This window comes from Heloderma suspectum, chromosome 3 (assembly GCF_057233095.1).
Source record: "Heloderma suspectum isolate Gila_16-S chromosome 3, 16-S_ref, whole genome shotgun sequence".
NCBI classification, from domain to species: domain Eukaryota; kingdom Metazoa; phylum Chordata; class Lepidosauria; order Squamata; family Helodermatidae; genus Heloderma; species Heloderma suspectum.
The window spans coordinates 25529834-25551836 of record NC_139460.1 but is presented as its reverse complement, the minus strand read 5'-3'; the positions used below and the strand labels follow the sequence as shown (position 1 = coordinate 25551836).

Sequence of the window (22003 nt, the reverse complement as noted above, 5' to 3'; positions counted from 1 at the left end):
AAACTTTTGACAAAATGCTGAGCCTTCAACAAACAACTCCGAAAAGAGCTCTGAACTGCCTGCAGCTTTTTTCTTTTTTTTTTACAACAATAGCCCTCCAGAAAATGGTGTGAAGTATTTGTGGAACTACTTTGTTTAATGGGGCGTTTATGTTCCAATTTGCATTTGTAGCACCATAATTAAGCATTCTTTCCTTGTTGCTTATAAACGTTGCATTCCTGCACTCCTCCCCATTAGTTGGTGCTGTGTCAGATCTGTCATCATTTTTCCTTGCGATACGGTGCACGATTGTTCTGCTGCTGCACGGAGACAATGGCTTTACCCATGAGGTCACTGTAATTTCATTAGTGATCAAAGGCACAAATGAGGTGAGCTCTTTTCCCCCCTGCAAAGCTGATCAGTTCATAATCACACATTAAATTTAGTCTACTTATATTGATTAAGCTCACTCTGTGACGCCTTAGGCAGTGTCAAAGGTTAGCAAAACTCAAGGAGAACCTTGGGCTGTAAACTTTCTTGCCCAGTCTAGCTGTTCCATATGGAGGCGGGGGGTGGGGGGGGGAGGTGAAGAGGGCTCAATTGCACATGCAGCTCCCCTGTTTTCAAGAACTGAGAAGGTTTTATATAGAGTTCTATATAAAACTCTATTTATATAGAAGCTCCATGTGTATAGTGGAGCACACGTGAGGCTCCAGATCAAGGACAGTAAGTATAAATAAGCAAGCACTGCTGCGTTTAAAATCTCTTCCTAACTGTGGATTCTGCCTGTGGAAAAGGATCGTAACTCTATTGTAGTGCATGTGTGTCTTACACATATTATGAAGCTCTCAGGTTTCCCTTTCATATTTAGTGGGCCAGGTGAGACATGGCCCATTAAATGGACCGGGAGAGATGTCACTTTTAAGGGAGCCTTGGAAGAAGTCACGGTTTGAGAGCCAAGGTTAACAGTTCTGACTCAGTACTAACTTGCTTCTTCTTCATTCTTTATGAAATCAGCCTCTGCCAAGCTCTGGAATTGCTTTGTTAATGTTATCTGCCTGTATTGTCCACCCATAAATATTTTGATGTATAGGCCTCCTGCCTTGAAAGGCAGATAGAAATATTTTAAATAAAATAAATTTTAAAATCATGTCATTTTCCCATGATGGTTATAGATATCAGGATGCATTCAAATTTCAGCCCTTGGAATGGTGTTAAAGGCTGCATTTGTATCTCTCTCCTCTGTCCTCTATTGGCAGGGGGCTGCATAAAATACAAAAGAAAGTTGGTCCCCTCCCACAGAACTTACAGCCTCAATAGCTCACTGGTAGAGCGCATGTTTGGCATTTCATTTCATTTTCATTTCATTTATTCCATTTTTATACCACCCAACCAAAGCTCTCTGGGCAGTTTAGAAATATTTTTTTTAAAAAAAATACAATACTGTACATAATATAAAAACCATTGACATACAAACAGACAGCACACACATACACACACTTTTAAACAATTTTAACAATCAACAAATAGAAATCCTAGGACCCAATTAAACACTTTATCCCAGGCTACCAAATGCCTGAGAGTAGAGGCTGGTCTTAATCTGGTGCCAAAAAGATAACAGTGTTGGCTCCAGGTGGGACTCATTGGGGGATGGTTCCATAATCGAAAGACGGCCCTTTCCATTGTTGCCACCTTCTGAGCTTCCCTGGGTGGATGCACCTAGAGGGCGGCCTTAGTTGATGAGCATAGTGTACAATAGGTTTATGCTGGGAGAGGCACTCCGTCAAGTATTTATTTATTTATTTATTTATTTCTATACCATCCAATAGCCAAAGCTCTCTGGGCGGTTCACAAAAATTAAAACCAAAGAGCACACAATAAAACAATATTTTATATTTTATAATATATAAAACATTAAACCCACAGTAAACAATACAACCAGAATAAAACCTAGCAGCAGTGCAGGGATTTAAAATACAGATTTAAAACAGCAAAGCTAAAAGGCCAAAGAGCTAAAATGCCTGGGAAAATAAAAAAGGTCTTCACCTGGCACCGAAAGGAATACAATGTAGGTGCCAGGCGAACCTCACTAGGGAGCTCATTCCACAGCCGGGATGCCACAGCAGAAAAGGCCCTCTTCCTGGTAGCCACCCATCTCACTTCCTTTGGCAGGGGCTCATGGAGAAGGGCCGCTGAGGATGATCTTAAGGTCCGGGCAGGCACATACTGGAGGAGGCAGTCCTTCAGATAACCTGGCCCCAAGCCAAGGGACAGAATCGACCCCCCGCAGAACCCCATAGTGGGGAATGCGTGAGGCCGAGCAATATCCTCCAAGCACCGCCTTCTGGAGCCGACCATCCAAGTAGGAACGAGACCACTGCAATGCAGTACCTCTGCTCCCAACTAAGACAATTGTCCCAGAAGGATACCATGTCTGATGGTATTGAAAGCCCCCTAGAGATCAAGGAGAATCAACAAGGTCACACTCCCCCTGCCTCTGTCCTGACATAGGTCTTCATACAGGGCAACCAAGGCAATCAGAAGATTTCAGGTTCAATCTCTGGCATCTCCAGGTGGGGCTGAGAAAGACTTCTGTCTAAAACCCTGGAGAGGTGCTTCCAGTCAATTTAGACATTTACTGACTAGTCGTCTGACACACTAGAAGCCAGCTTCCTAACCTGAGAACAGGTTGTCATCATATTACAAGAAATGTCAGAAAAAACAAGCTTGTGCAAATGGAGCCATTAGGAGGACAGGATTCCATATAGTGTCATCATCTTCCCAATACATTCATGCATATGTGGGGGGGGGGGATGTAAGAACAGCCTCTGGTTTAGGAATTTATCTGTACATGACATTGAAACAGAAGGCCATGTGCTTTTTTTTTTAATAATTAGTGTAGCAGTGCAAACTTTGCAATGGCACTAGACTTTGGAGAGGGGGAAACTGACCAAAGGAAAGACAGTACTCTTGCTTGTTGGTCTTGAGCAGGTGGATCGGGATCCACTGCGCAACATAAGATATGACCCATCTGATGTTGAGCAGTGGGTCCCGACCCACCTGCCATGACTATTTTGCTTGCTTGCTTGCTTGCTTGCTTGCTTCCTTCCTTCCTTCCTTCCTTCCCTCCCTCCCTCCCTCCCTCCCTCCCTCCTCCTCCTCCTCCTCCTTCTTCTTCTTCTTCCTTTTCTTCTTTTAACATTATTATTATTATTATTATTATTATTATTATTATTATTCCATCAACAAACAGTACAACATGAAAACACAGCTGACACTGAGCATGAAATGACTTATTGACAATAACCCACATATAGCAATGCAGATATATAAAACTGTAGGGCTGCATTTCCTCTTGAGAATCTACCAATCTAGATTTAGCCAGGGAGTATTCATATTTCCAGATGGTTACATTTGATTGTTGGGGTTTCAAGCCCCCATCGCTATGGTTAGCTAAAGAAATCCAGGGTTGCCAGCATGTATAAATATAAAAATAGCTTTATTTTCTGAGCGGGGGGGGGGGGTCTCTCCCCCCCCCAACTTGAAAACTGAGCACCTCCTGCTGGTGCATTGCTGGTATCTTTTTCCATTGGCTTAGAGAGAGGGGGAGGAAGGGCAGAGCAATATGTGCTCAAAAGGAGGAGAGGAGTCCAAGGCATTAGCCGCCTTTTGGCTGATGTGGAGCTCTGCATGCATTCTCACAGGCTGAGCCTTGGCTGAACCCTGGCATGAGCTGAAGCTAGAGAGTGGCAGTCTGCACATGTCTGAAGCCCCCAGGCCCATTGGCTCCACTGGGCTCCAGGCTCTTGAAAGCGGGACTCATCTTGCAGGCTTGCTGTCCAGGTGAGTCCTAGCTCTTGACAGGTTGAAGATGACTGGTTCCAGCCTAAAACCTTCCTTTATCCTACCCAGCTGCTCCGTGGTTGGTTATATTATATTATAACTATATTGCAACTATGACTTGGTGGTAACCTATTCAGTCACTACAAGGAGATTACACTTGTGAATTGTGCATTACATCCAGAGATTCATACTGCTTCTAGACCTCTTTTTATTTATAAAACACATAACATTGGGACATAACTTTATCAGCAACCCCCTGAGGAGGGCCACAGGGACTAGCAGCATAGATGGCCACGCAAGATGCTTTTGGCAGAAGGAGAAGACACAGACAATAATGAGGATAAGACAGTGCAGGGCTCCACCTTATGACTGGTGTAAAAAGGATCTCCCCACTTTTTAAAGACATTTTCTTGATGCATTCTTGGTGGCTCTGATCCAACAAAGCATGTGAGTAGCAGCTAAAAGCAGGGAGGTGTTTAAATATCATCTACTAATCAGCTGTTTTGACAGAGAAAGGAACGTGGGAGGGGGGAGAATCTAGTTCCCCACTTTGCCTGTCATTCAGCCAGTTGGCAGAATTTCAGCTTTGTTTAAAGCAGGGGTCCCCAATGCAGCACTCATGGGCACCTACAATTAAAAAAAAAAAATTGAATACTTACGAAATGCACACAACTTTCTAACAATTATACATAGGCTTCAAGAAAACTGGACCAAATATCCCAATACTTATCCCTTTGAAGGTGGTATCTATATGCCACCCATTCAAATACGGAAAGCGTTGTAAGGCCTTTAATCCATTGCATTTTATGAGGTGTTTATTCTTCCAGTGTTGTGATATCAGTCTTTTCACTGTCAAAATGGCGTGGAGAATCCATTTACACTGACCATTTCTTACTCCATGAAGCAAGTAAATAATTTAAAAGAATATGTACATTAGTGAATATGTAAGACTGTTCCAGTACAAAATTTATCTGTGTAATAACCTCCTCCCAAAAAGAAGCAACTACCAGACATTGCCAAAACATAGTTTTAAAAGAAGCCAGATGAGACAAATGAGACAACCCTTTATTAAAGAGATGTTGTGCTGTTCAGTAGACATGAAACAAAAGTTTCTGCTGAATAAGATGCAACCTAAGCTCCATAGACATGACAGGTAGACTCCAAAGCAGCGATCCACTGATTGCAGGCATTTTGTGGTGGTGACCACAGCAATTTTGCAAATTAGCAAATGTGCCCATGGGTCCAAAAAGGTGGAGACCCCTTGTTTAAAGGATCGAGATGGTGAATAGTGTATACATGCCTAGGGATCTGGGCTGGATGCGCCTGATCTCGTCTGATCTCGGAAGCTAAGCAGGGTCAGCTCTGGTTAGTATTTGGATGGGAGACCGCCTGGGAACCAGGCTTCCTGCACTGAGCAGGGGGTTGGACTCGATGGTCTTGTAGGCCCCTTCCAACCCTATGATTCTGTGAGATCTGTCTAGGGATACACACCTGGTAACACACACATACAGTGACTAGCTGGATTGGACTTTATGTTTTTATTATCTTTGTTCAATAGATGGGGATATTTTACTTTCCCCAAATCATTCACAAAGGTTACATTTGCAAAAATAAAGACAACAACATATTGGCCACAGTCCAGCCAAGGTAAAGCACTTTTAAATTCCATTGATTCCAATGGGAATGATTTTAAGCACATGCTTAACTCTAATTAAAATCAATGCACCTTAAAACTACTGAACTTTGGCTCAATTGTGCCCATTGCTCTTTTTGTAATCTGCTGTGATATGCCCTTTCAGCTTCCCTTTTCAGTAAACTTACAGCTGTCCTAGCAATGTCAGATCCTGCATGTGTGTGTGTGTGTGTGTAATTGAATTAGGTTTGCAAGTAAGATTTTTTACAAGATGTTACTTAAGATTTTTCATTGAAATCTTGATGTATCACCTCTGCTTTGTTCTCTCAGGCCGGGTACACTCTTTCTGGAGTGCGCATAGAGCACTCTGCTTTAGAAAATCTCAGGGGCAGAGTGACCTTGGAAGCAGAATCATGGTGTTCTGTCAGGAAATAACAAATTGGCAAATATTTTTCTCACACAGTGAGACATTCTTAGTAGAAGCTTATCCATTTACAATGAATTGTCTGGCATAACTCTGTTCCTTCATTTCCAAATTTCTCCCAAACTCTTGAGGTGGGGGCAAAAGGAGGCTGGAGGGAGAATAAATCTAATGCAGAATCATGTAGGAATAATTTTGTAAGCGATTATGACCATATAAATTATATTGTTGCCTTTCCTCGGCCACTACTAGTGAGATCGACAAATCCCAAATGTTGCCTTATGTGGAATAGGGCTATGGTGGCCCTTTCTTATTATTTCTATGATATTTCCACCTTGACACACGGATGTTGCATGTTTTCTGACATATATTCACTGTGAAGGAATGAAACTTTCAACCATTTTGTGCTGGGTTTCATTTTAGAGGCTGTTCTGTCCAGGAGGATTTTAAAAACCTAATAAATAAAATACGAGGAAGGTTAAACGTTCTTTGCAGAAATCTAGCATTTAAGGGGAGAAGTGAGCTCAAAGGAGGGTCAAATGTTCAGCCCAGGCATCTAGCAATAAAGGAGAAATAGAAATTTAACCAAGACTCTGTTCCCCTTCTCTTTGTCCAAAAGGATGATGGGGGAGTGAAAATAATGAAAACCAGAAAATAGAGGGGGCAGGGGTGGGGAAAAATCCGGCTGGCGGGCCAAATTTGGCCCACAAGGCCCTCCCCCTTCCACCCCATAAAGACCTCCCCAAAGGCCCTCCCACTCCCTGAAGCCTCCACACCCTCTGAGAAGGGAGAGGCGATCCAGCTCTGTTGGGAGTTATAGTGGTTCCAAGAGAACCCAGGTCCCATCAGGAAAGCCAAGGAGGCGTTGGGGCAGCTGAACTGAGCAGCATAGTAATGGGCAGATCCTTTTGGTGCCAGGTGAAGACCTTGTTATTTCCCCAGCCTTTTAGCACCCTAGTCTTTTAGCTCTGCTGTTTGAAATCCGTATTTTAAATCTCTGCATTGTTGCTAGGTTTATTCTGGTAGTACTTTTATAGTGTCGTTTTAAGCTTTCATGCTTTATATTGTTTTATGCTGTACTTTGTGGTTTTAATTTTTGTGACCCGCCCAGAGAGCTTCAGCTATTGGGCGGTATATAAATACATAAATAAATCTCATGCCTGCCATTATGTGTGTACCTGGTATATGTGATGGGTGTGTCCAGGCAAGCATGTATGGGGGCCATATGCAAGCAGTGGGGATGCCCCCTCTTTTGGGGCTGTGAATGTGCCTACATCTGGAATGTAGCCACAGGAGTGCTAACCAGGAGCCAGTGTAGCCCTCAGGCCGAAAAAAGGTTCCCTTTAAGATAAGAAGAGTTACAGATATGAAAAGGGAAAGAAAAGAAGAGCGAATTTGAGAAAGCCAGTGCAGACGTTAGAGCACTGTTGCAGAAAGAAACTGGGATAGAGTCCTGTAGTGGATCCAGACTGGAGAAACTGAACTGAGAAAGCTGCAAGCTGCTTTATTGATAAATATTAGGGAAACCGCCTAGAGTAACTCCAGCTGGATGCATTTCTCTCTAACACATATTCAGTCTCTCCCATTTGCTTTCATGTTTATGTGTAAACCATTCTAAAATTAGTCCCCACTGCTAAAAATATCTTCTGAATAACTGGTTAACTTGTTGCCTTGCTAATCTTTTAAGTAAAAGCAAAACTTGTTTTAGAATAACTTTTGTCTGAGGCCTTATTATTTACATCATGCCATACCAGACTACCCAGGACAGAGAGTTGGCTGGGCCATTAATTAAGCTCCAGGGGTTAATGGGTTTTTTAATGGAGCCAGGCAGGGAATAAAGAAACCCACATGGTGGTAGCGCTGAGGATCAAGAAAGGGAGGCTGGGTTTTCAGGCTAAGGCCTGTAGAGACGCATCGCCAAAAGTCAGGCAAGGTTTCCAGCTTGTTACTTTCCATGCTAGTTGACATGCAGCTTGGACCCTAACTTTACTGTAACTTGTTTTCCCCTCAAAACACAATCCTATGCCGGTTTACTCAGAAGTAAGTGCCACTGTTTTCAGTGGGGCTTATTCTCAGGAAAGTGTGGTTAGGACTGTAGCCTGAAAGGCACAGAGGCCTGGCTTAATTTCACATGGTTGCCAACCGCAAGGCATAGCAACCTTATAGCTATTGTGCATCCATCGGGTCTAACTAATGCTAATCATAGTTCTCCCTTTGAAGTACAGTCTAGTAGCTATTTCACATCCATCCGGTTAACTTACACTCATTAAAGATTGGATACCAATTGTGCATCCACCTACTCTAATTAGTGCCCATTATATTTCCCTGCTCAGTTGCTCTCCAGTTTGCTATTGTACATCATTCTCCATTCCGTAAAACTTCTTGCGCAACACTACTGCTCCCCACCCCTTTCATATATGTGAGAAATATTCAGTAACCTGTCAGGACACTTCTCTACAGCTGCAGATATGTGATTTTTGTTTCCAGAAATGAAAATGATGGATATTCATTGCATGCCTGATGCAGATTAGTTATTCCGTAATATTCTATCCACACCAAAAAAAGGTGACAGCAGAATAACGTTCTAGAGCGTGCAAAGTTGAGAAATTGCTACTTATTGCTGTAACCTGCCTTGAGCCTGTGGGGTACAGCACGCTATACCTAGATTACAGGTAGGCAACCCCCCCCCCCTATGGTCAGAAGGGCCAAATATTTATTAATTTATTCATTTGTGATACTTATATACCACTAAATAAAATAAAATCTCTTAGTGGTTCACATATAAATATTGAAATCACATTTAAAATACAATATTAAATCGAATTACAATAACAGCTTCAGCCGTGCATTAAAAATGTGGTTGTTCAGGCAGGCATTTGGGGTGGGTTAGGGTATTTTAGAAAATGTTTTTATTGTAGAATTTTATTGTTTTAAACTGTTTTATTATATGCTGTACATCGCCCAGAGTGACCAGCCAGATGGGCGATTAATAAATTTAATAATTAATTAATTAATTAATAAACAGTACAGAGCAATACAAGGATCAGTAAGATGGAGCCGCATGATTCATTTAATTACAAGCCAGGGAAAGCCTGGGTGAACATGTGTGTTTTCAGGAAGTGTTTGAAACATGCCACATTTTCTGCCTTCAGAATTGCACAGGGGAAAGTTTTCCAAAGGGTGGGTGCCACTACCGAGAAGGCCCGCTGTTGAGGTGTTACATGACAACATTCCGTTAATTTTGGAATGACCAGCAAGGCCTCCTCTGATGATCTTAAAGGGCGGCTGCATATAGATAAGGGAAGGCAGTCTGCTAGATGTCCTGGTCCCAAGTTGTTTAGGGCTTTGTATGATAGTAACATAACCTTGTATGTGGCTTGGCTCAGTAGCTAATAGGCAGCCAGTGCAGTTCTTTGAACATGGATGTTACATGAGCATGGCTGGGTGGCCCAGTGAGCACCCTATATGCTGCATTCTGCGCTAGCTGCAGCTTCTGAACCACACTCAAGGGCAGCCCCTTATAGAGCATTGCAATAGTCTAATTGTGAGGTTACCAGTGCATGGATTGCAGTGGCTAGACTATCCCTATCCAGGAATGGGTGTAGTTGGTGTATCAGACCAAAGTTGGCAAGGGGCACTCCGGGCCACTCAGGTCAACTGGGCCTCCAGTGACAAAGATGGAGCCAGGAGCACCCCAAACTATGGACCTGCTCCTTCAGAGGGAGTGCAACCCCACCCAGAGCAGGCAAACAGCCCAATTCTCAGACCCAGGATCTTCCATCCCATAGGGTCTCTGTCTTATCGGGATTCAACTTCGGTTTGTTAGCCCTCATCCAAGCCATCACTGCATCCAGGCACTGGTTCAGAACGTGCACAGCCTCTCCTGATATAGATATCACAGAGAAATAGAGATTTTATCTTTTTGGCACTCTGCAGTGCTCCAGATGCTATCCTTTTATTTAATTTTTTAGATACTTTTGCGGGGGGGGGGGGTGTTCCCTGACAGACTGCAGGGCGGGGGCAGGTCCAAAGGGCGAAAATGGCTCCCGGACCTCCCAAAGTTGCTCATCCCTGACCTAGATAAATAAAAAATGCCTCAGATAGGATGTGGCCCATGCTGTTAAGTGCATATACTAGCAATGATCTTTGAACTTCGTTCCATTGATGGCAGTTGAGCTAAAATGTTCAAGTCTCATGATGGACAGGTATCTCCAGATCAGTTTGGAACAGGCTCACCCACAATGCTGCTGCAAGGCCTAATGAAGGCTCCAAAGGCAGCCTCTTCATCGCTGCCCCACCCTCACCCAGTAAGTCTCAGCAGAACAGGAAGCGGAAACTTGTGGCATAGAGGTTCTTGAGCTAGGACTAAACTTATTTTGAGCCATGCCTAAATATCAAAGACATGCAGGCTCGGTTCATAATTAGGCCAGAATGTCTGAGCTGAGGAAGTCTGTACTTCCACATTTCTCCTGCACAACTATTCAGGACAGTGTGATGATGTGTGAATAGCTTGAATTTTGAACAAAGTAAGATGTGCTATATAAATTGAATTTTTGTTCATTTATTAGGCATTGAGCCTAACAAATGCTTAGGCCGTTTTATTGTAGATGTTCCATAAATGTATTGGTTATAGACTAATAATTATAAGTAGAGAATTCCTTCATTTCTTTAGTGATCTTGATTTATTATTTATTATTTTGTATGTTCTTGTTTTTCTTGCCTTTATTTTGTTAACTTTGTTTCGAATTAAAATAACGTATCATGATGATGAAGTTTTCTCTGCGTTTGTGCTTATGTTTCTGTTGCCTATCACTAAGATTTGTATGCTTGGATTGCAGGTCGAAAGTTTAAAAAGTTTAATAAGGTCAAAGTATTAAGAGCGTTAGATGTCGTTGCACTCCAACAGCCAGCTGCCCTTCCAAATGAAAGCCAAGTGCTGGCACAGAGGCTCTCTTTTTCTCCAAGTCAAGACATCCAGTTTATCCCTCCGCTGATCAGTGTCTTACAGGGCATTGAGCCAGAAGTTGTCTACGCAGGTTACGACAACACACAACCAGAAACTCCAAGTGCTTTGATGACCAGCCTTAATCAACTATGTGAGAGGCAGCTCCTCTGTGTAGTCAAGTGGTCCAAGTCATTACCAGGTAATAGGGTTGTTTCATTTGGGTAATGGCCCCACTGTATTCTTCTTTGGTCTGACCTCAACTGGAGTACTGTGTCTAATTCTGGTCACCTCAGTTTAAGAAGATTATTGACAAACAGGAATGTGTCCAGGGAGGGTGACAAAGATGGTGAGGAGGCCTAGAGCCCAGAGCCTATGAGGAAAGGTTGAAGGAGTTTGGTATGTTTAGCCTGGAGAAAAGATGATTAAGAGGCACTATGATAGCCATCTTCAAATGTTTAATGGGCTGGCACATAGCTGATGGAGCAGTTTTGTTTTTTCTTGTTGCTCCAGAAGGCAGGACCTGAACCAACAGGTTCAAATTACAAGAAAGGGGATGTAGACTAAACATTAGGAAGAACTCCCAGATGGTACGCACTGTTTGACAGTGAAACGGACTGCCTTGGGAGGTGTTGGACTCTCCTTCGTTAGAGGTTTTTAAGCAGGTTGTTACCTGTAACAGATATTTTAGTAGTGGATTTCCTACATTAGATGGGGTTTGGATTAGGTTAACTTTGAAGTCTCTTCCAATTCTATGATTCTAATACTGATTCTGCCAATATGCCTTACTCTGCATCAGCAGTTGGATTTAAAAAAAACAAATAAAGATTTATTTAAAACATGAAAAGTTCTAAGTTATTATTGTTAATGCTTGTTCCTAACTCCCCTATCTACTCTACCCTCCTAAAATCCACACAAAACTGACTAGATGTTGCTTCTTCAATCGCTAAGGCCCTGTCTGACTCTTAACTGTCAGTTCACCCTTTATATACCCTCAAAATCCTCACACATACACAGGCCCCTCCCACCTTTCACTTGTGGGCATACTATTAACCCTATCTTACCTGGGTTAAATTTAACAATGAAAACGCATACATTAATATAACAGGCATACGTTACAGAGATCTTTATCAGACCTGCTACTTAACATAACTTTCATACCTCGAGATAGTTGAGACTGAGGGCTCCTTCCCACGGAGCTTTTATCCTGCTATTGAGATTACTCAGTCACGGAAGTTTGCAGGCTCTTTAGATGACGCTGTGAACCTCCAAGGCATCTCCTGCACTAAATTCCCTTTCTTCTGTTTTTAAATAGATCACAGATAATGAGCTATCAAATTACCCCATTGTGTTCTGCTTGAGTTCCCTCCGTGAAAAGAGGAAAAGCGGCAAGAACAGGAGCAAGATCAGTGAAAGATATGGAAGACTCAGATACGGGGAGAGGGAAGGGAAAAAGGAAGCATGTGAAAAAGGGAGTTGTTGTGATCCTGCATTTAAAACAGAAGCAGAAAGCCCTGTTTTAAATGCAGGATTTTAGGCTGGTGTAGAGATGCTCTGAATCTGGGATTATTTGCATGCTAAACATGGCTTTTACCACTAGCTATGGTCCCTTCCCTAGATGCTGGGCACGTCCTGTTGCTTCTGGAATATGCAGTGCTCTATGCTACGTGAGTTTACTTTGATGAAAATCCCGTTGCATTTTAATACAACAAATATCATGCTGATTTACATATTCTTCAAGATGCCCTAACTGTGGAATACTTTTCCAAGTAATTTCTTATCACTGCATAAGAAGCTTTTGATTTACATTACGTTGGCAGATATCAGCCCTCCGAAGGCCAGCATGTGAGTTCATGACTAAAGTTAGGGAGGTGATCCACAAAAGAGCTCTGCTGATGGGAAAAAAACTCATGCATTATGGGACCAGAATGGCGCACAGACTTGCACTTCTATGATTATTTTGACTCTTTATTTATTAGAACATCTGTAGCCCATGTTTTCATCCTAATTGAATCCTCAAGGTGACCAATGGGGTTGGCTGTGGCTCAGTGACAAAGCACTTGCTTTGCATGCAGAAGGTCTCAGGTTCAGTCCATGGCTTCTCCCGGTAGGGCTGGGAAGGACTCCTGTATGAAGCCATGGAGAGCCACTTCCAGTCGGCATAGACAATACTGAACTAGATAGTCCAAGATCCATACTTGTGTCCTAAGGTACAAAAGCTTTGGCTATTTGGGCATCTTACAAAAGTTGTGACATCTCCAAAACTGCCAGTTTTATGAGCAAGCCCCCCAAACCCCTTTTTGAGCCCAATAATCACGTCATAAGGTACATGGATGAAACAAGGAGTATCTGTTGGGGAACAGTTTACATAATCCCAGATTGTCCAATCAGGCTGACTTTTTTGGGGTGCACACCCTTTCTGACCCCTCAAAAAAGGTGTAATGGTGACCATTAACTACATCGTAAGGTACATGGCTGAAACTGATGCCACGTGGTAGAGATCACCTTCCTGTATATTAAAATATCCAATCTGATTGCTTTACATGGGGCCAACCCCACGTCCAGACCATTTAATATGATAATCAGAGTCATAACAATTTCTATTTAAGCCAAATGCAGCCCACCTGCCATATATATCAATCTAGAAGTGTAGCACACTCTTATTTCATATAGTCAATCTGTCTCTCTTTCTTCATTGTCTGCTTTTCAGGATTCCGGAACTTACATATCGATGATCAGATAACTCTTATCCAGTATTCATGGATGAGCCTGATGGTTTTTGCAATGGGATGGAGGTCTTATAAGCATGTCAGTGGTCAGATGCTGTACTTTGCACCTGATCTAATACTCAACGAGTAAGTGGAGGTTTCCAACCCTTACTTACGTGCTCTTGATTTCTGGACATAGCACAAATTAAACAATACCAGTACCAAGTATATAAAATGGTGCAGTTTAAAAATTCTGTATTGTCATGAAGGCAAACCCAGTCTCTAGCGTACAGTGGTAGTTTAGTGAGAAGCAAATAAACTAAGGGAGGCCAAGCCATTATCTGTGGCATTATCTGAAGTCCGAATCAGCCCCTCGTCAGTAGCCACGGATGTAGACAAAACACACTCGAGTGGTGGGTTAAGAACAGACTTTACTTGAAATATAACAAGCTTACATATTGAGGTGAGTTGCTTGAGGTCAGCCTTATGGTCAGCATCCCCTACAGGAGGAACTAGGAAGAGGAAGAGGAGAGCAGGGGGAGGAGACAAGGAAAAGGCAATACAATTTCCCAGAGATCTCCTCCCACCTGACTCAGGTACATATTAACCTTTCAAGTTCAGGTTAAATGACTCACGGCCTGAGTCCCTCCAACATTATCATGGACAATAAACTAGGGTTTGCACAGATTAATTGATAGCTTAATTAACAACATTTTGATTAATTAGTGGAAACTAGTTTGAATTGGTGGGCTGAGTATTAAGGACATATATGTTTATTTTCGGTTTGGTTTGTCCCAAGGGCGGCTGCTCTCTACAGAGAGCTAGCTATTCTGTACTACCAGTGGTAAGGAAGGAGGCTTTAAAAAAACATTAAAAAAAAAAGACCAACTCTCTTGGCTGCCTCTTCTACAGAAAAGTAAGCTGATCCCTGCCCCTGAAAATTTCCATAAACATCCCCCTCCTCCCCAAGCAGTTCCAAATTCCCTCCATTTACAGAGGTGGAGTAGTCCCACAAACGTGTGTGTGTGTGGGGGGAGTGTTCAACCATGCTCTAACTCTAAGGATTCTTTTTTTCTTAGCCTTGTATAATTTCAAGGTACCTCACACTTCTTTCAATATCTCAAAAAGGTACCTGTGCTGACTTTTGGTAATACGCAAATTTGCTTAATCAATTAGTTAGGGCGCAATCCTATGGCCACTAGTCAGCAGCTAGACGGCCATAGGATAGGTTGATTCCCGGGAACCGACCTCCACCCCCTCCCATGTTGCCGCGTAGGCAGCGTGGAATGGCCCCGCCCTCAGAAGAGGAATGTGGAGTGGCAAAAAATGGGGCATTCCTGGGGGAGTGTTGGGGCAGGGAAGTCAGAAATGCCAGTATGATACATTCCATGCGTCGTCCGCCTGCTGCTTCCCACACTCCAAAGTCCCACAGCTAGACAGCTGAAATCTGCTGTCTAGCCATAAATGTAGGGTGGCTGAAGCGCTGAGGGGATGATCCCTTCCACGCTTCTCCTGCCCTGCATTGGATAGGTGATCGCCTCGGAGTTCGGAGGCGGCTGCCTATCCCAATAGGATTGTGCCCTTAATCTATTAATCAGTTCAGGCTTCATTTGTATATGTACTTACCTGGGAGTAAGCCCCATTGAACTGAGTGGGGCTTACTTCTGTGTAGACATGTATAGGGTTGGACTGTAAAAGGCAGATGGCTAAACCACCCCAAAATCTTTATTCACCATGCAGCCCACGTAACAACTTCATGAAGTAGCAGCCTGCCTGATCCTTTGGGGTGATTAATGCTGGTTTCTCTACAGTCGCGTTGCAGAAAGTGGGGCTGAGAGGGTATGGTCCACTCCTGGACCATCTGTTTAGGTTTTGCTTCAGAATCAGTATAAGGAAAGGCAGGATGTTCTACAGCCAAGTCTTGTTCTTGCAGCAAAAAGCACCTGGACAAAAAACAAGCTCCTGTCAGCTTCTTCTCCCTCTCCCCACCTCCAGCAGTATGGTAAAAATGGATGCCAGCATGGAGGGAGGGTCTTCCCATCAGTTAAAATGTCTTTGAGCAAATCCCTCTCTGTCTATCAGAATATACTGGGGACTGTATTCAGGATGCCATTTCTGAGAGAAAAGACAGCCTGCAAACTAAAAACAACAACAGCAATAATACTTAGCAATGGGTTAGCGTTTTGAGTGTTCCAAGGGTATCAACTACATTATCTTGCTGTATAATAGCAGTATAAAGTGGTCTGGTACTATTATCCCAATGTTCGTTTTCTTGTTTGTTTCATAAAAGTATGTGTGAGCTGTTCTTCAGCCATGGCTTTCAGAGTAGCTTACAATTAAAATATTAAAAATACAATATAAAGCCATAGCAACTCCAAATTCAATAGGCAGTTAAAACTCCCAGCATAAAATAACCACAACATTTAAAAATCCAGGGTCACGTTACAATGTTTTCAGATTGGCACCAAAAGAAAAGAAGGAGAGCAGCAAGTGAATCTCCTGGAGGACAGCATTCCTTAAACATGGTGCTGTAACTGGAAAGGCCCTGTCTCTGATCAGCCTTATTTCCATTTGTGGTACTGCATCTTGGTGGGCTAACATTTTAAAAATTCTGTGTGGTGACTTACTCATGTGTCAGTAGGAATGTGGTCATATTCCCAACATGTTCTTCCAAGGCCAGCGCCCTAAAGACTCTCAGACTCGGTATTTATTTAGCTTTTGTCTTTCTTTTTTGGGGTGCGTAAGACAGAGGATGAAAGAATCATCATTCTATTCACTGTGCCTTTCCATGAGGCAGATCCCACAGGAGTTTGTCAAGCTACAAGTAAGCAGTGAAGAATTCCTCTGCATGAAAGCCTTGCTTCTCCTCAATACAAGTAAGACACACTTGTTGTTGTTGCTGTTGATCTTCTGCTGCTTCTGCTTCTGCTTTCTTCTGCTGCTACTGTTTCTTCTTCTTCATACAAATATTTCTAGAGCCATGTATGTTTCATCCAGCTGCCTAGGTGAAAAGAGGAGATTTGATTTTTCAATAACTCCCCAAAGCCCGTGGTTAGAGCACCAGGGACATATAGCTCAGAGATAGACCGCTTACTTTGCATGCAGTTGGTCCCAGGTTCAATCCCTGTGATCTCCATAGGTTCAGGTACCAAGTAATGGGAAAGACCTCTGTCTGAGACAGTAGAGAGCTACTGCTGACCTGTTCTGCTGGGGCTCCCAGAGGAAGGGGAAGCAGTCAAACAGAGGCTCACCTAGCCACGTTAAGGCAGGCCTCCCTAAGCTGGAATCATGGCTCTGGGCAGCTCCCAGTAGGCTCTAGGTTAACAACAGAGGGCTGTTCAGGGACCCCCTGACCCACCTCAGAGGCTGCTTCGGAGCTACCAAGATGGGTCCAACCTGCTCTGGGCAGCTCCGGGTCCAACCCAACCCGCTTCAGGCTCCAAGGCCAAAGCGGGATTCAGGAGGCTGAAGCAGGCTCTCTGCCCCCCTCCCCCAGTGACACCCCCTAATGCACTGCACGAGCCCCCGGCTCCATACTTGGACACTCGGGATGCGCACCGTCAGCCTCTTTGAGGGAGTCACCATTTTGGTGGCGTCCTCTATTTCCAGAAACTGAATCCTGTGCAAATGGCGGCTGTAAGGCCATCATGTAAGCAACGTTACAGGCATAAATGTTTACGCCTGTAATGTTGCTTACATAACAGCTGATGGCTGCCGTTTGCACAGGATTCAGTTTCCGGAAATAGAGGAAGCTGCAATGGCGATTCCCTCGAAGAGGCCGACGACTAGTGGCGCATGTCCCAAGGGTACAGGTACAGAATAGGGGGCTAGCGTGGCTGGGTGGTGGGGGTGGGGCTGGACAGCTGGGCTTCTGGATCATGCCGAAGTGTGCTGAAATGCCTCAGAGTGACCTGACCCACTTCAGGTGCGGCCCGAAGCACCCTGCTTCAGCTCAGAATGCGGCTCCGGAGCCAAAGCGGTGCACAGCCCTACAAGAAACCCTGGCCAGCACATGGTTGACTACGTGAATTTACATTAACTGGGGAGGACTGAATGCATCTTCTGCTTTATTTCAGAATTTGAGCCACAGAGGTAAAGCATTTTGTGTTGGGCTGTTTTGTTTCTCACAGTTCCTTTGGAAGGTCTGAGGAGCCAAAACCAGTTTGATGAGATGAGATCAAGTTATATCAGAGAGCTCGTCAAGGCAATCGGGTTGCGACAGAAAGGGGTTGTGGCCAGTTCACAGCGTTTCTATCAGCTTACAAAACTTATGGACTCCATGCACGACGTAAGTTTGTTTTAGCAGCCCTCAGCATGACCGGCTGTGGTGATCCGCGTACGCATGCAGCGTGCAGCTCACAGAACCGTGTACACAGCAGTGGAGCACCATTGGGCAGAGAGGGCCATTCTTGTCTCCCGGATGTGGGCTGCTTCATTCAATGTAGCCTGCATACCAGGGCCATGGGGAAGACTGAGGCTGCCGGATCTACGGATGGGAGGTGTGGACGGCCTTCCCATTTGAAATTATGACACACTTGGTGCTAAGCTAAGGACCAGCAGGGAATGGGGGACGGCAAAAGTGCCCGTCCCCCATGATGCCCTATGTGTATTCTTCCTGCACATGCAGGAACAGATGCTATTTAAAAACAACAACAGCATAGAATCAATCTCCATATTTAGTTTCTTCTCCATTCTTTAAAAGTATATCCCCAAAGGTTGGGGAAGGGCCTCACGGCTCAGGGGTAGAGCAAATGCTTCGTATGCGAATATCCCAGGTTCAGTTCCCAGCGTCTCCAGGTATGGAGAGATGCTGCTAACCTGGGTAGTTAGTATTGAGCTAAATGGACCAGTTCATAAGGCCTGGGATAACAGTGTGCTTTAAAAACAAATTAACGTTTCCTCCTTGCTAAGTAATCGTTGTACCCACGCTTTGGATGGAGGTTGTGCCTCATTCTCACATTATCAAGAAGACCGAATAGCCACCATAAAATGCTCCCCCTTGGTTCCATCTTTCATTGCCTTGATCATACATGAAGGTCTCACATGGGATCAAACTGACAGTGCCGCTCCCTACCATACTAACACCTTTGGCCAGATCATTTTTCAGGGAGGAGAAGGGGAAACAGTGCAGGAGCGCGAGGAAACAACACAATCCACATAGCTCAGAGTTTCTCAGCTACTCTCAGGGCTGGGCCTCAGGCAGCGAGCAGCCTGGAGCGAGCCAAGAGCCAGGAACCGGGACTCAGGGCTGGAGGGCAAACCAGAGAACAAGCCAGGAGTCAGGACTGAAGAGCAAGACCAGAAACACAAGGGACGCCACAGCTCAGGTAGACCTTGTTGCACAAGCTAGGCTCAGCTGCGACAGGAAGCCCTTTATATCCTTCCTCCCCAGCAAGATCCAGTGGCCAGTCTGGGGGATGGGGGGAGCCAAGTCAGTCCAGAACTGAAAGCTGCTGCCTGCAGTTCAGTGATTAACCACACAGGGCAGCTGCGTGCTGTTCGGGGCACTTTACTGACAGACTGCAGCCATGCTCTGCACCGCTGGGGGCAGTGATCAGCAGTTCCTGATGGGTACCAAGGCAATTCATGGGAGCTTGTTGACCCATCTGATCACATGTGGTGTCTGTGTAAAGCCTGGTCTTCCATTTTTGCTTTTTAAAATACAGCTTGTGAAACAGCTCCATCTATACTGTCTGAACACATTTCTCCAGTCCCGGACGCTGAGTGTTGAATTTCCAGAAATGATGTCGGAAGTGATTGCTGCACAACTCCCCAAGATTCTGGCAGGAATGGTGAAACCTCTTCTCTTTCACAAAAAGTGAAATGCACCCCTCTTTGCCCCCCACCCCTCTCATCTGTAGACATCACTCGCACAACGTGCACATTTTTAAAAATTCTTGGGGATTTGGGGGTGGGTTGGGATTTTGCAGCGCTAGGATCTTTACAAACTCTGTTCCACTTCACATACTTAGCAGTTTATGGGTTGGATCTAGGCTTAGTCATACTTACAGTAGACCCATTGAAATTGATGGGACTTAAGTTAGTCATGGGTAGTCACGCAAGGTATGACAAGGAGTGTAATCCTATACATGTCTACTCAAAAGAAAGTCTCATTGAGTTCAGTGGGACTGGGTATATAGGATTGCAGCCTAAGTGTGGATCCAACCCTATGGCTGCAAACCTTCAAATGCTGCGCAGTGCCCTCCGTATGGTGAACTTCTTGATTCCTTTACAACATTTTTTTTAAAGCATGACCAATATTTGTCATAAGAAATATTTTATAATAGGCCTGATTGAATTTCTCCTGAGGAATACATTAGAGATCAGTTTTGTTTTTATTTTTTAAGAGCAGGAAGTTACTTTGTACATTTTTCCTTCATATTAGTCATTTTTAAATTTCTGCAATGGAGTAAAGCTTTTAATACATTTGTGTGTGAGTGTGGGTGCGCACACATGTGCGTGTGTGTCTATATGTGTATATGTATATAAATATCAAAGAATATGGTGAAAATAAAATACAAATTGTCTTCTACCTTCAGAATATGCTCCTTTTACTTTCCAACTTGTCTCGTCGTAATACCGTCTCAGAGTTTGGTGGACTCTTTGCCGTGCCCTCGAGAAGACATAAGGGCATTTTCAGATATGAGGATAAAAGAAGTCCTTACTTCGGTTGTGTTTATAATGCGAATGTGAAACCTATATTAGCCAGAATCAGTGATGGCACCAGAAAACAAATCTATTAGAGGGGGAGTTCTCTGAAGTGAGGCATATCAAATTTGATGGAGTTTATTTTCAAGACCTGATATGGTGTGGTGGCTAAAGAGTTGTTCAGTCGTTCAGTCGTGTCCGACTCTTCGTGACCCCATGGACCATAGCACCCCAGTCCTTCCTGTCCTCCGCTCTCTCCGGAGTGTGCTGAAGCTCATATTCATTGCATCGGTGATGCTATCTAGCCATCTCATCCTCTGCCATCCCCTTCTGCCTTCAGTCTTTCCCAGCATCAGGGTCTTTTCCAGTGAGTTTTCTCTTCACATTAGGTAGCCAAAATAGACTGAGCCATGAATCAAGACATTCTCCATTTCTTACTTTGCCTCTGCCTGGAACTTAGTAGGTGTCGTGGGCATTACATTGACCCGATTCACATAATCACAGGGTGGTTAATAAACCAGGGTGGCTTGTTATTCACCCACCATGTGCCAGCCACATTTACATGATTGCCCTCACCAGTGTTGTGACATCCGAACCCAGTGAGGGTGGGTGGTTAACAAACCATCCAGCAGCCTTAAAACAGGCCATTGGTTCTGGGTGGTTTGTTAACCATCCCAACCACCCACCCCCACCAAGTTTGGACATCACAATAAGCTGTGCTGCGAGGGTAATTCCATAAATCGTAATTTACGTAATCGGTAATGTACATGGTTTCTTCACAACAACTCTGCGAGGTAGACACTGCTAATAAATACTGATTGGCCCAAATAGTGATCTTGCTCGAGCAGGAATTTGACTTGGAAATCTGGGGCTCCAGCCCAGCACTACTCATGACACCAAACTGGCTCCCAATACCGCAAGCCAGGAGGGGAGGGAGCTGCTTTCGTTATTAAGTGGAGCGCTTCCCCTTGGCAAGCAGCTGGTTTCTCATTCCTCTGGCTGAGAGAGGCTCTTGATGCTGACCCAGTCGCCAAAGCCTTCCCAGCCTTGCATAGCTCAGAAACGTGTGGAAATCCTGCCAGGCGTATTAGATTGATTAGCCTTTGCTGCTTTATGTCAGGATGACCTAGTATCAAGCACAGGGTTTATTTTTAATTTAACTCCCCCCCCCCCCGCTCCTTCCCTTTTGAATGGTGGGGGCAGGGGGAAACACATTAGTTTAAGGTTGTTAAAAGCAGCCTGTAGCCCATTTTCAGATGTAGGTTTCATCCTGCTATATTTGAAAGTGCCATGCCTGGGATGCTCTGAAACGAGTAGAATTTGAATCCATAGTATGGATTGTTAAAAGGAAATGTGGGAAAGAGACGATGCTTGTTTAAAATTCAGCCACCAGTTTTCTGATATCTGCCAACTCATTTTGCACTCGAGCCCACGCCTGTCACAGGAGCTTGAATTGCACACTGAGATCAGTCCTCTGTTGTTGCAAAATAAGCACATGCAGCTGCCTTTCACTGGAGTCAGGCCATTGGTTTGGCCAGCTCAGTAAAGCCTGCTGCAGGGACAGGCACCCTGGTATCCTCCAGATGTTTTTGTTTACAGTTCCCATAAGCCCCAGCCAGCATAGCTGAGGTTATGGGAGTTGTAGTCCAAAACATCTGGAGGGCACCAGGCCTACCACTAGTCTACTGTGACTGGCAGTGGTTCTTCAAGCTCTTCAACGGATGTTTCTCCTAGTTCTGCTAAGTGAAGTCATTCAGCTCAAGGTGTTAGAGATCGAACTTGGAACTTACAATGGAAAGAAGAAACAGGAAGGGAAGAACATAGTCATG

The 22003-nt window shown here is 44.2% G+C and overlaps 1 protein-coding gene across 1 annotated transcript in view; it reads left to right on the top strand.

The window, feature by feature from the left end:
- PGR (progesterone receptor) overlaps nt 1-20065 on the top strand; it is a 72953-nt gene extending 52888 nt beyond the window's left edge. Inside the window, exons 4-8 of the mRNA XM_084842651.1 lie at nt 10715-11020; nt 13529-13673; nt 16272-16402; nt 17657-17814; nt 19193-20065. Of these exons, the coding sequence (XP_084698777.1) occupies nt 10715-11020; nt 13529-13673; nt 16272-16402; nt 17657-17814; nt 19193-19348 (896 nt within the window). The 3' untranslated portion in view covers nt 19349-20065. The remainder of the gene's footprint in view (nt 1-10714; nt 11021-13528; nt 13674-16271; nt 16403-17656; nt 17815-19192) is intronic.
- Nucleotides 20066-22003: the final 1938 nt, after the last annotated feature.